This window comes from Sus scrofa, unplaced genomic scaffold, assembly GCF_000003025.6.
Source record: "Sus scrofa isolate TJ Tabasco breed Duroc unplaced genomic scaffold, Sscrofa11.1 Contig2409, whole genome shotgun sequence".
Lineage (NCBI taxonomy): Eukaryota > Metazoa > Chordata > Mammalia > Artiodactyla > Suidae > Sus > Sus scrofa.
The window spans coordinates 1-15145 of NW_018085086.1; the positions used below are offsets into that span (position 1 = coordinate 1).

The 15145-nt window shown below is 37.2% G+C and overlaps 1 protein-coding gene across 1 annotated transcript; it reads left to right on the plus strand.

Annotated features, from left to right (window-relative positions):
- Positions 1-11870: 11870 nt before the first annotated feature.
- Positions 11871-12802, plus strand: LOC110258570 (olfactory receptor 18-like). Its single transcript, XM_021081820.1, is given in 2 exon segments — positions 11871-12315; positions 12318-12802. Coding segments are annotated over 2 exon segments (927 nt in total). The 5' UTR covers positions 11871-11873.
- Positions 12803-15145: the final 2343 nt, after the last annotated feature.

Below are 15145 nucleotides of genomic sequence, written 5' to 3' on the forward strand. Positions count from 1 at the left end.
AGCTCTTGATGGCACCTGGACCTAAATACTCCAAATACTGTGGGTGCGCCATAGAAAAGAAAAAAGGCAAAAAATATATAATAATTAAAGAGGAGTTCCTGTTGTGGTGTAGCAAAATGAATCTGAGCTCGTGAGTTTGATCCCTGGACTGCTCAGTGGGTGGGCATCTGGCATTGCTGTGAGCTTAGTAGGTTGCAGATGCACATCAGATCCAGCATGCTGTGGCTGTGGCTTAGGCCAGCAGATGTAACTCTGATTCAAACCCTAGCCTGGGAACTTCCACATGTTGGGGGTGTGGGCCCTAAAAAAGCAAAATAAATAAATAATAAATAAATAAATAAATAGTAAGGATAGTGTTCCTAAGATTCTTAATAAAACTGAAATTGCCTTTGGTTTTTCATGATTATGCTATTTTGAATCACTTTTTAACCAGGTCAACACCACCTAAAGCATGTTCCGTATGCCCTTCTAATTTATCAACTAAACTGGTGATTTCATTTGTGCTAGAAAGTGAAAATAATTCCTCTGTGCATTCTTGAAGCTCTGATTCAGCTTAAATTTTCCAAGAATTCAATACATTTCTCAATTTCTGCAGGTTAATTTTTTGATAATTTTTATGAATGTTTTGTGGAAATTTTTTTCTTTCTCTTTCTCTTTTGCCACCGTAGCAATGAATTCACAGGCCAGGGATGGAATGTGAGCCACACCTGGCACCTACACCACCATGGTGGCAGTGCCAGGTCCTTAACTCACTGCACACAGTGGGACCTTCAAGCTGTTCTCTTTAGATGCTAGTGTAATTCTAAATATTTTCATGATTCTTTTTGGAGTGATGAAAATGTTCTAGAATTGGATCATGGTGATGTACAACTCTGTGAATATACTAAAACTATTGAATTGTATACATTAGATGGGTGAATTTTATGGAGTGTGAATATCTCAATAATGTTAAAAATAAAAAAAATTTTTCCCAGATGAGTAGCAAATGGGGTAACTTTCACCTACATTTCAACTTGTTATACAGGGCAGCTTTTTCTGACCAAATCATTTGAAGTCCCCTCTTCTGGATAGTACCCTATTCTATTACAGTTCTGGAACTGTGAAGAACAGAACAGCAGAACATTATTCTCGAGGTAGATGCACATTGTTTGTAAGCAAAAATAGATACATTGTTTTTTGTTTTTTGTTGGTTTTTTATTCTGGCATTATTGAGACATAATTGACATCATAACTTTCTACATAACTTTAATGTGTACACTATCATGTTTTGCGAAATGTTTACCAAAGTTAATTAGCACATCCTTTACCTCAGGATTAATTAACACCTCCTTTACCTCAGCTAATTACCATATTTTTTGTGTGTTTTTGTTAGGGTAAGAAAAATAACTCTACTCTCACAGCAGTTTCAAGTATGCAACACTGTAGTGTTAGCCATTGTCACCATGATGTACATTAAATCCCTGCAATTTCTTCATCTGTCATTCAAACCTCATATCCTCACTCTTACCACCTCTCAGCCCCAGGCAACCACCATTCTACTCTGTTTGTATGAGTTCAGTATTCTCAGAATCTGCATAAACCAGGTCCTACATTTGTTGTCTTTCTCTGTCTGACTTAATTTCACTTAACGTAATGTTCTCAATTTCATCCATATTCTACCAAGTGTCAGGTATTCCTTCTTTCCTATTGCTGTAAAATATTCCATTTTGTGTACTACTAGTATGTCACATTTCTTTTTTCAAAAAATTTTATTTGAATATATAGTTGACTTACAAAGTTGTGTTGTTTTTTTTTTTAAATCATATTTTTTTTTTATTTTTTTTCGGGAGAATTAAAAGTGAATTTTTATTTTATTTTTTTTCATGTCTTTTCCTTTCTTTTTTTTTTTTTAAATTTTATTTTCCCACTGTACAGCAAGGGGGTCAGGTTATCCTTACATGTATACATTACAATTACAGTTTTTCCCCCACCATTTCTTCTGTTGCAACATGAGTATCTAGACATAGTTCTCAATGCTATTCAGCAGGATCTCCTTGTAAATCTATTCTAGGTTGTGACTGATAAGCCCAAGCTCCCGATCCCTCCCACTCCCTCCCCCTCCCATCAGGCGTTATTTTTTTTTAATTCTTGCATTGATTGCTTTTTATCTTACTGATTTTGCCCTTAATTTCTTTTTTTAATTTTTAAGTTGATCTTTAAAATTTTATTTTTATTAGAGTATAGTAGATTTACAGTGTTATGCTAATTTCTGCTATATTTTTTAATTTTAGGTATATCACATTTCTTTGTCTTTCATCACCATTATTCATCATCAATGGACACTAGGTTGTTTCCTTCTTCTTCTTTTTTCTTGGCTATTGTGAAAGTTGCTGTAATGAATATGCCAATTGAGCTATCTTTTTCTGATACTTACGACATCTATCTCCTTTGGACAAATACCCAGAAGTAGAATTGCTGTGTCATGTGGCCTGAGGTGGGAGGAGGCACTCTCCTACTGTTTCAGAAAACAGGGGTTTTTTTAAGGACTGGGTGAAAAGGAGCAATGGACTGGGGTCTTCATCAAATGGAGAGACTGTTCCACACATTTCTAGATTGTCACCAGGGAATTTTTATTGAGATCAGGTGGTGCAATGAATTTGAGATTATGAATTGGCAAATGAACAGGCCCTGAGTCTCAAAGTGCTTGGAGTCAAAGTTCTGATAAATGATGATGCCTGTGTGAGTGACAGCATCTGAGATGCTCTCAATAATTCCAACTCCTGGTTTCATGCTCTTGTGTATTTCCCTCTCACTGAGTGTGAGATGGACATAGACTTGTTCCAACAATAAGAATGTGGAAGAAATATTGGGGTGTCATTTCTGGGAATTAGAATTGAGCAGACAATAAAGCTGGCTTTCTTCATCTTGCCTCTCTCTTGCTCTTGCGTTGCTTAGGTTGATAAAACCCAGCTGCCGTGTTGTGACCATCAAGAGGCCCATGTGTCAATGAACCATGGTAATTCTGGACAATAGCCTGTTTACATGTGAATCCTACCAAGAGTCATCTTGGACGTGGTCCTAATTGGAATTTTGATTCCTACAACACTGGCTGACACCTCAATTGCAACCTTCTGAGGTGTTCTCTGAAATATTTAGTGAAGTATCAGTTAGAAAGTTAATATGTAAAATTCAATAGTATTCTAGTGCACCACTATAATTCGGTTAGAGCAAAAACTTAGAGAAGTCTTTCAAATATGCAAACAAACAAACAAAAACCTTGAAAATATCCACCATGTAAAAGGCCAAACTGAGCAAGGGCTAAGGAAATGAAAATAAGAAGTTATCCTTAGAGTAAAATGAGAAAATGGAAAGAGTATCATATCCTTCATATAGAAGACCTAAAGCTGTAAAGATTTCATGCTTAATACAATAGATTTATAGATATCAAACTCACACCCTGAATGCTTTGATATTTTAAAGCATGAAGTTTTTTCAGTTTAATTTAATATCAATTTTACATTGGAGTATACTTGATATACAATGTTGTGTTAATTTCAGGTGTACAGTAAAGTGAGTCGGTTATACACATCATAATTTTATATTAAGATCCTGCAAATTGGAAGTAAGAACTAAGGAATACAGTGGAATTGCCTCCTGAAAAGAGGAAGAACAGAGACCCTTCCAAGGACCTTCACCTTTCTTATATTTTTCCACACCCATTAATATTAGCAAGTCTCCAGAGACTGGGACCACATGGGCTCATTGGCTAATTCTGAGTTTTGTGCACTGAGCCCTCAGGTCACACCACTGTGCATAATTGCTGCTGCCTGCCAATTAGTTTGCCAGTTCTAATAGTGTGGTTCTTTATCTGTGTCTCTTCCATTTGTGGGCACCTGCATTTGAAGTTCCCAGCCTGATGTCTTCCTGCAAATCCTAAGACTTCATCACATACCAGGCATACTCCTTGTTCATGGTCCAGCATAGATGCAGCCCAGCCCAGTAAGTACTGAGTAAGCCCGTGATTGAAAGAGGGACTGTTAGGTGGCTGCCAAGGTGGGGGGAGTGGAATGGACTGGGAGTTTGTGGCTAGTAGATGCACATTATTGCATTTGGAATGGACAAGCAATGAGATCCTGGTGTATAGCACAGGGAACTATATCCAACAACTTGTGATGGAACATGATGGAGGATAATATGAGGAAAAGGAATGTATAAATATGTATAAATGGGTCACTTTGCTGTACAGCAGAATTGACAGAACATTGTAAATCAACTATAAAAGATTTTTAAAAAGAAAAGATAAATAAGAAAGAAAGAAAAAAAGAGGGAGCGTTAGGAAGATTACTCCCTCCTCAAGAGAATAAACATGATAATTGTGGCAGAAAGCCGAGAGGGTACCAATATCACAACATTTCATAATAAATCCCTATGAAATTTATGTTCTTCGTTCTGGTTGGGGTGTGAGAAATCTCATTCTGAGTTTGGCATGCACCCTCACTGGCTCTGCCTCTGGCTGGCATCTCCCACCAGAGCAGCCCCTGGGTCTTTCTAAAATTCCCCCTGAGAATGTCAAGTGATCATGAAGGAATGATGAAAATGGGGAAGATGGCATCAACTATAGCATCATATTCTGTTTCTGAGTGATTCCTAAATGTTATGCTCTAGAATATGTGTTTTATGTAACTTGTTTATTTCATGTGTATAACCTCTCCCAAACTACAAGGGCACACATCATTGTTATTCTTTTTATAAGAGGAAAGAGCTCAGCATTTGATGTAACTTGTGCCAGGTCATGAGTTAGAAAAGGTTGAATCCATGTTTGAAGCCAGTCTTTCTGGGCAGACTAACTGCAGACACAGGGTATCTGGGCAGACTTCCCCCTGCCCACCCAGAGTCATGTCACTTCCAGGTCAGTCCTGGAGAGACTCATTGCTCAGGATGCCCTTCCCTTTGGAGTTTTCTGGAGCATATAGTGGAGGGCAATAGGGAACATTTTCCGCATCAGCTACAGGAAAGTTGCATGAGATACAGGCAAAGTCACAGAAAGAATTGGCACTGGAAATTTAAGGGTAGATCTCTCTGCTGATCTTGCTCCTGGATTTTACTTTGAGCGTTCACTTCCTCGTCCATACTCATAATCAGCCCACTCAATCAAAAAGGAGATGTAAGGCAGAGTCTTTGTGTTCACTCCTGCTCAAGAAAATGAAAACATGAAAACAATATATCTCAAATGTATTTGTGATTAGCCCTCTGTACCTTGCCTAAAACATTCGGAAAACCTGGAAATAGTGAAATTAATGTGTAGACTCAGAGACTGACAACTTCATTTTGAATCCTGTGTGCTTTCCTTATTCTTTGGGCAATTTCTTGGTCTCTCTGGGAGTTAGGATTGTCAACTGAGTTGATGCCTCATTGATAAAACTCCCCTTAATTAGGACTAAGCAAATAATGTTTGTCCTCTATGCAATAACTATGTGATGGATGCCTAAAGTAAGTGCAAAATAAATTTCATATATTTTGTTGGTAACAATGACAAGGCTAATTCTTATATTATTAGATTTGAATGTCTGATGATCTGGTATTATGGCTTTCCTACATCCATGAGAGGACTTTTTTTTATTTGTCTACATAAGTACATCTTCATATTGAAGAGAAATGACCAAGGGCCACCTATTTCTTTCTCTTTTTTTATAAATTGAAAGTTTTAAAAGATTCTTTTTATTATTAATTTTTAAAAATTAGTCTAGTTGATTTACAATGTTCTTCCAATTTCTGCTGTACAGCAAAGTGACCCAGGGTGTGTGTGTGTGTGTGTGTGTGTGTGTGTGTGTGTACATATATATATATATATATATATATATATATTTCTCACACCCCAACCAGAACCAAGAATATAAATTTCATAGGGATTTATTATGAAATGTTGTATATTGGTACCCTCTCGACTTTCTGCCACAATTATGTTTATTCTCTTGAGGAGGGAGTAATCGTCCTAACACTCCTCTTTCTTTCTTTCTTTTTAATTTATTTTTATATGAATACATTAATATATAAATATGTAAATTATAATATATAATTTTTCTCATATTATCTTCCAAACTCAGGGCCACCTATTTCTGATTCCCCAGAGCTTACACCTTGTTGGCAGAGAGGAGGCACCAAGAATTTTAAAAACCTAGTTATAGCGTTGAATAGACCCTTCCATTTCATAGAAACAAAGTGTGGGCAATAGGGCTTCCTTCCATCCACTGGATCATGCATGTCAGTGTTTTCATCCTTTTCAGGAACGTCCCATAGGACCAGGACAAGATAAAATAGTGCTTATTTGTAACTAGAGCATGGACTTTCTATGGTACCTATTATTTTCCATGTAATAGAATCTGCATCATTAAGTGATTGAGAAAACCTCTCAAGAGATTATCATAAAATGGGGGGAAAGAGTCAGAAAAGAAGGGGACCGTACCTCTTGCTGCACGGCTGAGACACATTTTAGTGTTTCATGTCAGTCCATGCTCCAGTGCTCCAAGACAGGAAAGTCTTCCACATTTCCACCTTTTTTTTGGATTGGGTTTTATTGATAAACACACAGGCCCAATAATTATTGAAATGTATTTACTCAAAATGACCAAATATGGATTAATTCCAAACTTCCCTTAGGGATCACACATGGTCTAGCTTTGGATATAGACTTTCCATTTCCAAGAAGCTCAGAGAGGAGGAGACATTTACACACACTCCACATATAGGGGGTGAAAGACCCAGGACTCTAAAGTTGAAGTGCTTTTTCCTGTACAGTTCTCTGTCATTTCCACTGAAGCTAAAATGCATTTCACTTTCTTTTTCTTTTTCCTCCTTCCTTCCCTTTCTTTCTTCTTCTTGCTTTCTTTCTTTTGGTTGCACCTGCAGCGTGCAGAAATTCCTGGGCTAGGGATTGAACCTGGGCCCCAGCAGTGACCTGAGCTGCTTCAGTAACAACACCTTAACCTGCTGTGCCACAAGGAAACTTCCAAAAGTGTTTCTTTTCAAACCAACTTTGGTCCCAGATGTGAAATAAAGGTAGAAGAGTTGATTCATCATCTTTTGGTTCAGTGAGGGCAACTCTGAATTCTAGGAATGCAGCAATATTTTACAGGTCCATGATGGGACTACATTGTGGATTGCGGGGTTTTCTACGAACACTCATGTTTTTCTGTCCAGCTTTGGAATCTGCAGTTGAAAAGATTTCCTGTACAAAATGAAAATGTCATGTGCAGCTATCATGAAAATATCACAAGACAGACTTCATGGATGTTTTCGAATGATACCTTAATAAAAGAGGATGCAGTTTCTATCAAGTGATTTTTGTATTGAAACAAATATAGGCAATTAATATAAGTAAAATTGAACATGCACCAATTGTTAGAAATTTTAATGAATAATCTCCACTCACATATTATATACAAATTCTCATATGTATGGCATGGAGAGAGGTGAAAGAATTTTCATAGGAATGTTGTAAGAAGAAACTATTGTAAATAATACTATAACATATAAAATGTCATTTAAAATAAATATTTACTTAATACATAAATAAAATACATTAAATTATATATTATTACATTTAGAACATACGTGAAATATATATTTATATTTGTTAAATTTATATTAAAATATATAAATAGAAGGTTATATACTAATAAAATAATGACTTCATTTATATAATAATGTGCATCAGCAACAAGATTTAGTAGTTTTATGTACGTTACAAAAAGACTTCACCACCAGGTTGTGGTAACCAAACACATTTCTAGAGGCACCATGTATAGTATATTGTTAAGGTAAATTTTTTCTTTTTATGGCTGCACCTGTGGCATATTGAAGTTCCTGGACCAGGGGTCCAATCAGAACTGCAGGTGGGTGTATCCTTAACCCACTGAGCGAGGCCCAGGATGGAAACTGCATCCTCACAAAGATATCAGGTCCTTAAACCCTAAGAAAGCTATTTATGGATGCATAAATCATTATTGATATCATGGCATCATTGACAAGACAATACACCCATCCACATTATGACATTGGTGGCCTTTGGGGTACAGGTGTGCAGAGGAATGTGATGGAGCTGAGATACCAAAAAAAGTTGAATAGGTAGTGGGTACTGATGATAGTAATAATAAGTAATATTATTGGAACATTTTTCAAGTGTTAGTCAATATTCAAAGCAGCGTGTCTCAACCCCAGCTGCACATTAGGATGGCCAAGAATCTCAAATGTAGATTTCCTAAAATTGTTTCTAGCTAGGCTGAGGCTGGGGTAGCTGTGTATTTTAAAACAACCTCTTGAAAATATATTGACCAACTGGAACTGAAAATCACTAGTCTGAGCAATAAAAATGATTTTTTTAAAACTTTCTACAATGGTTGTTCTAGGTAGTTCCGTTATTATCACAATCAAACAGATAATGGAACTGTCCAGGTGTGTTTACATTCCTCTACTTTGAAATTTTCCCAATTAAGTCCTAGTGTGACATGCCAAAATAATGATCCAGAATTGCCTTCAGGTAGTAGAGGCAAAGGAATTGCCATCTCTATCAGGAAGGTTGGACATGAAAATCTGTTAGCTAGATGCAAGTGGATGGGTCCTGACCTGGCTCTGGGACCATCCCTCATGCTGAGCTTCCCAACTGTAAATAAAGGGTTTATGACCATGAAAAAAGACCACCAGGTATATGAACCAGCACTCACCATCACTAATCTTAGGAAATGAAAGTCAAAACTCCAGTCAAATACCACCTCTCATCTGTTAGGATGGTTACTGTCAAGAAAACCAATGATAATACGTGTTCTGGAGGATGTGGAGGAAAGAAAACCCTTGCACTTGGTTGATGGGAATGAATATTGGCACATCCTTTACCAAAAACAGAATGGAGCTTCCTAAAAAATTAAAAATGGCTACTAATTAAAATAGATCTCCTGTATCTTCAAACGACCCCACCTCAGATTGCATGTCCAGAGGAAAAAAAAAAAACAGTACCTCAGATATCACTGCACTCCCATGTTCACTGCAATATTATTCATAATAGTGACAACATGAAGTATCCCAAGTGTCTGGTGACAGATGAGTGCATAAAAAAGATGTGCTGTGTGTGTGTGTGTGTGTGTGTACATAAAATATTCAATGTATTATTATTCAGTCATAAAAGAAAGAGATCCTTCCATTTGTGACAACATAGATGGAACTGGAGGATGTCATGCTTATTGAAATAGACCACACATGGAAATAACATATGATCTCACTTATGCGTGGAATCTAAGTAAATCGAATTCAGAGAATCACAGATTAAAACTGTAATTATAAAGGGAAAGGGGTAGAGGTAGAGGGGAGTTGTTGTTGTTCAATGGATACAAACTTTCAGGTATAAGATGAATAAGTTCTGATGATCTAATATACAGCATGGTGGCAATAGTTAATGATTCTGTATTGTATTCTTGAAATCTGCTGAGAGAGATCTGGTTAAGAATTTCCTCCCAACATAGAAATACAAATAATAACAATGTGATCTGATGGATATGTTAATTAACTTGATTATAATAATCATTCACAATGTCTATGTGCAGTAAATTATCATTTTGTACATCTTAAAAAATCTACGTGGGAGTTCCCATCGTGGCACAGTGGAAAAGAATCCAGCTAGGAACCATGAGGTTTCAGGTTCGATCCCTGGCCTCACTCAGTGGATTAGAGATCTGGGGTTGCCGTGAGCTGTGGTGTAGTTTGCAGACACGGCTTGCATCCTACGTTGCTGTGGCTGTGGTGTAGGCTGGCGGCTATAGCTCTGATTGGACCCCTAGCCTGGGAGGCTCTATATGCTGCAGGTGCAGCCCTCGAAAGACAAAAGACAAAAACAAAACAAAACAAAAAAACCTACATGTTTTACAACACAAATATGTAATTTTCTCAATTATATTTCAATAAACTGGAATTTAACCCAAAAATAATGAAGAAGTATTACATCTAATGTGTGAGATCACTTCTTATTTTGCCACTACAGAATAGAGTCTAAAAAATGAGAAGTGGTCCCACACCCTGGATGTTTTACTGAGATTTTACTTGGTTGAAAAAACTCATATAAAACAAAATGTTCAAGGGTATTACTTAAAATTTATTATTGTTTAATTATTGACAGAAATTCTGTAGTTCCCATTGTAGCTCAACAGGTTAAGAACACAACTAGTAGCCATGAGGATGCGGGTTTGACCCCAGCCTCGCTCAGTGGGTTAAGGGTCAGTGTTGCTGAAGGCTGAGGCATAGGTCACAGATGCAGCTTGGATCCAGTCCTGCTGTGGCAGCTGTGGCTCTGATTTGACCCCTAGCCTGGGAAATTCCATATTCTGCAGTTATGGCTCTAAAAAGAAAACAAAATTCTGTATATTAACACAATTTTGGTAGTCATCAATGCTTTATGATTAGGTGATTACTTATCAAAATTTGAAGTCCAGAAAAGCCAAAGATATGAAGTATATACCAAATGACTTTTAAAAGCCCTTTCAGTAGGTAGAGCCTCAGTCTCATAAAAGACACCCCTCTTATTTGAGAAACTTATTTTTATGGAGGGAATAAAGAAAACTCAAGAATGATAAAACTCGTGAAGATAATTATCACATAAATTTGTTTTCTAGAGTTCCCTGATGGCTCAGTGAATTAAGGATCTAGTGTTGTCACTGCAGTGGCACAGGTTCAGTCCCTGACCTGAGAATTTTCATGTGCTGTGGGCCTGGCCAAAAATATTTTCTGATTCTTAACATTCAACTTTAATTTAGATTACAGTTTACACAGTGTTGTGTTTTTTTTTTTAATTGGCTGCACCTGCAGTATGTGGAAGCTCCTGGGCCAGGGACTGAACCCACATCACAAAAGCAACCCAAGCCGCAACAGTGACAAAGCCTGACCCTTAACCTGTTTGTGCCACAAGGGAGCTCCACAGTATTGTGCTTTATAGAGTATTTATAAATATTCTAGCTAAAGGACATATATGGAATTGTATTAGAATAATATGAGGTTTATATATAACCATGTCCTAATATCATTAATTTTGAATTATATATTTTTATTAAAGAAGGAAGGAATTTATCATTCTATATATTTTTTCTCTCTCTATTTTTGACTTCTTAGGGCCACACTAGTAGCATATGGAAGGTCCCAGGCTAGAGGTTTAATTGGAGATGCAGCTGCCATACTAGACCACAGCCACAGCAACACCAGATCTGAGCTGTGTCTGTGACGTATACCACAGCTCACCATAATGCCAGATCCTTAACCCACTGACCTAGGCCAGGAATAGAGCCCATGTCCTCATGGGCACTAGTCAGATTTGTTACCACTGAGCTGCAATGGGAACACCTCATTCTATATTTTTACTAAAGAGTAGGCTATATTTTACTGAGATCATGGCTCTATTTCTCTCTCTCTCCTCTCTCTCTCCTCTCTCTTCTCTCTCTCTCTCTCTCTCTCTCACTGCACCCATGGCATGTGGAAGTTCCTGGGCCAGGGATTGAACCCACACCATAGCAGCAACCCAATCCACTACAGTAAAACCCTGGATCCCTAACATGCTGCACCATAGGAAAACTCTGATCATGACTCTGTTATCTCCAACATTCTTGCTTCTCTTTACCCTTCATTCCAGTTTCTATAAGATAAGTATATATAGAATGAAGTGACTAAACAGAAACCAAGGAGGGAACAGTTCAAGCAGATAGAATTTGTCACACTGAGAAAATATTATTGAAGGTACTAAAGTGTATTGTAAAGTGACAATACAAAAGAATTGCTTATATCCCCAAAACATACACAGTACTTGATGACATTTACCTATCTTATTTTTTCCAGTCTTCTTTTCCCCACAGCATCCAAGCCTCATGGAACAGCAAAATCTAACAAGTGTCTCGGAATTCTTCCTCCTGGGACTCTCAGATGATCCAGAACTGCAGCCCTTCTTCCTTGGGCTATTTCTGTCCATGTACCTGGTCACCATGTTGGGGAACCTACTCATCATCCTGACTGTCGCCTCTGACTCCCACCTTCACACCCCCATGTACTTCTTCCTCTCCAGCCTGTCCTTGGCTGACATGGGTTTTGTCTCTGCCACCATCCCCAAGATGATTGGGAACATCCAAACTCATAGCAGAGTCATCTCTTTTGCTGGCTGCCTGACACAGATGTCTACTTTCGTCCTTTTCGGAAGCATGGATGATATGCTTCTGTCTCTGATGGCCTATGACAGGTTTGTGGCCATCTGTCATCCACTGCACTACCTGGTCATCATGCATCCACGCCTCTGCTGCTTCTTAGTTTTGATGTCTTTTTGGTCAGCCTTTTGGACTCCCAGGTGCACAATTGGATTGTGTTACGACTTACCTGCTTCAAGGATGTGAAAATTCCTAATTTCTTCTGTGACCCTTCTCAACTCCTCAACCTTGCCTGTTCTGATATCTTCACCAATAACATTATTGTGTATTTTGTTGGTGCCATTTTTGGTTTTCTCCCTATATCAGGAATCTTTTTCTCTTACTGTAAAATTCTTTCCTCCATTCTGAGAGTGCCTTCATTAGGTCAGAAGTATAAGGCCTTCTCCACCTGTGGTTCTCACCTGGCAGTTGTTTGCTTATTTCGTGGAACAGGTTTTGGGGTGTATCTCAGCTCAACCATCTCACATTCTCTCAGGAAGGATGCAGTGGCCTCGGTGATGTACACTGTGGTCACCCCCATGCTGAACCCCTTTATCTACAGTCTGAAGAACAGAGACATCAAAAGGGCCATGAGGAGGTTGCTCAGCCAAGCAATCTAACCTCAGTACCTGTGCCACCCATTTGGAGTGTATGTTGGAAAATGCAGAAAAACTAAACATGTAGACCTGCAAACCTTTCCTCTTTTATCACATCATCTTTGTAGCTCCTATGGCCTTCACACCTCTTCTTGCTTTGCACATGAGTATTGCTTCTTTTTGTACTTCTTAATGAAACTTGGGGAGAACTGGGATCATTTGTATATCTTCATTACTGTGTGACTTACTCCTACTATATCTATGGTTATATTGTAGTTTATCATTGATGGGCAAAAGATCCTGGAAAGAGGAACAACTCTCTTTTCATATACTTAAAATTGACATCTTTTTTTTTTTGCAGATATTTTGTGTTTTTAGTTTTGTGGACAAGTTTAGTATTTTCTTTTAACTCTCACTCATTCTAATTCTTTATTTTTAATGATATAGGACCTAAACATTCTAGGAATAAACAGGTAATGTTTGTACGTAATAAGAAAGCAGTAAATGTAGATATCCTTCTTTTCACTTACTCTGAGGTTGATATATTTCCAATAATTGAATTGAACATTAAGTGTGCTTCATCCTGGATGCCTGACATTACTTCTTTGTATCCTAGTATGTGATCTATTGTAGAGAATGTTCCATGTATGCTTCCAAAGAATGTTTATTCTGTTTTTCAAAATGTAATGTGTTGCAGATATCAATTAAATCCAACTGTTCTATTGTGTCATCTAAAATCTCTGCTGCCTTATCAATTTTCTTTCTGGATGACCTGTCCATTGATGTCATTGCGGTATTAAAGTCTTCTGCTGTTATTGTAATCCTGTCAGTTTCTCCCTTTATATTTTCTAGTATTTGTTTTATATATTTAGTTATTTCCTTTTTGTTTGCATACACATTAACAAGTGTAATATATTCTTTTTGAACTGAATCCCTTATCGTTATATAAAGACTTTCTTTTTTTCTTTATACATGTTGTTTTCAAGTCTATTTTGTCTGATATGAGTATTGCTACCCATGCTTTCGTGTCTTTTCCATTGGCGTGAAATATATTTTTCCATCCCCTCGTGTTCAATCCATGTGTGTCTTTCACTCTAAAGTGAGTCTCTGAGGCAGCATATTGTGGGTTCTTTCTAGGTTCTTGGTTCTTTTTTTTTTCTTTTTAATTGCTGCACCTGTGGTCTGTGGCATATGGAGTTTCCCAGGGTAGTGGTCAAATCAGAGCTGTAGCCACCTGCCTATACCACAGCCATAGCAACTTGGCATCTGAGCTGCCTCTGCAACCTACACTGCAGCTCACAGCAATGCCAGAATCTTAACCCTCTGAATAAGGCTTGAGATTGAACCTGTGTCCTCATGGATACAAGACAGATTCATTTCTGCTGAGCCACAATGGGAACACCAAAGGTTCTTGTTCTTTAATCCAATCTTCCACTCTCTGTCTTTGGATATGAGCAATTTGTCTGTTGACATTTAAAGTAATCATTGATAAGTAAGGGTTTATTACCATTCTAAACCTTGTTTTCAAGTTGATTTGGTAATTATTCTTTATTTCTTTCTTCTTTTTGTATTTCCTTTTGTGGTTTGATGATTTTCCCTTTCTTTTTGGCTTTTTGAGACTCTATTGTAGGTTTTTGATTTGTGGTTATCCTGATTTTCCAGTATGTTAACCCATGACTTTATGTAATTGCTTTAGACTGATAGTCATATAAGTTTAAACATATTCTAAATGATCTACATTTTTTATTCCCCTCCCCAACATTTTGTGATTTTGATGTCTATTTTACATCTTCATGTTTATCTTTTTGCAGTTATAATCATGTTTACAAAAGTTTTGATTGTTCTTAATCTATGTATTGACTTTTTAAAGTGATCCTCCATGTTTTTATATATTTGCCTTTCCTAATGTTTTTCCATTTTCTATAATTCTTGCTTCTTTTCTATTTAGAGAAGAATTTTCAATATTTCTCATAGGTGATGTCTAGTTTTGCTGTATTCTTTCAGTTTTCTCTTTTCTGAGAAATTCTTTCTTTCCTTATATTTGAATTGATAATCTTGTTAGGTAGAGTATCCTAGGTTTCAGGTAATTTCCTTTCAGGACTTTGAATACATCATTCCTCTCTGTTCTGGTCTGTGATGTTTCTGTAGAGAAATCAGCTGATAGCCTTATAGAAGTTCCCTTGTAACTTTGTTTTTCTCTTTCTGCCTTTAGATTCATCTTTTTACCTTTAACTTTTGCCATTATTATCATGATGTGTCTTACTGTGGGTGTCTTTAGGTTCATTTTGTTTAGGATGCTCTATGCTTCCTATACCTGGATATCTGTTTCTTTCTTTAGTTTTGGGAGTTTTCAGCTATAATTTCTTC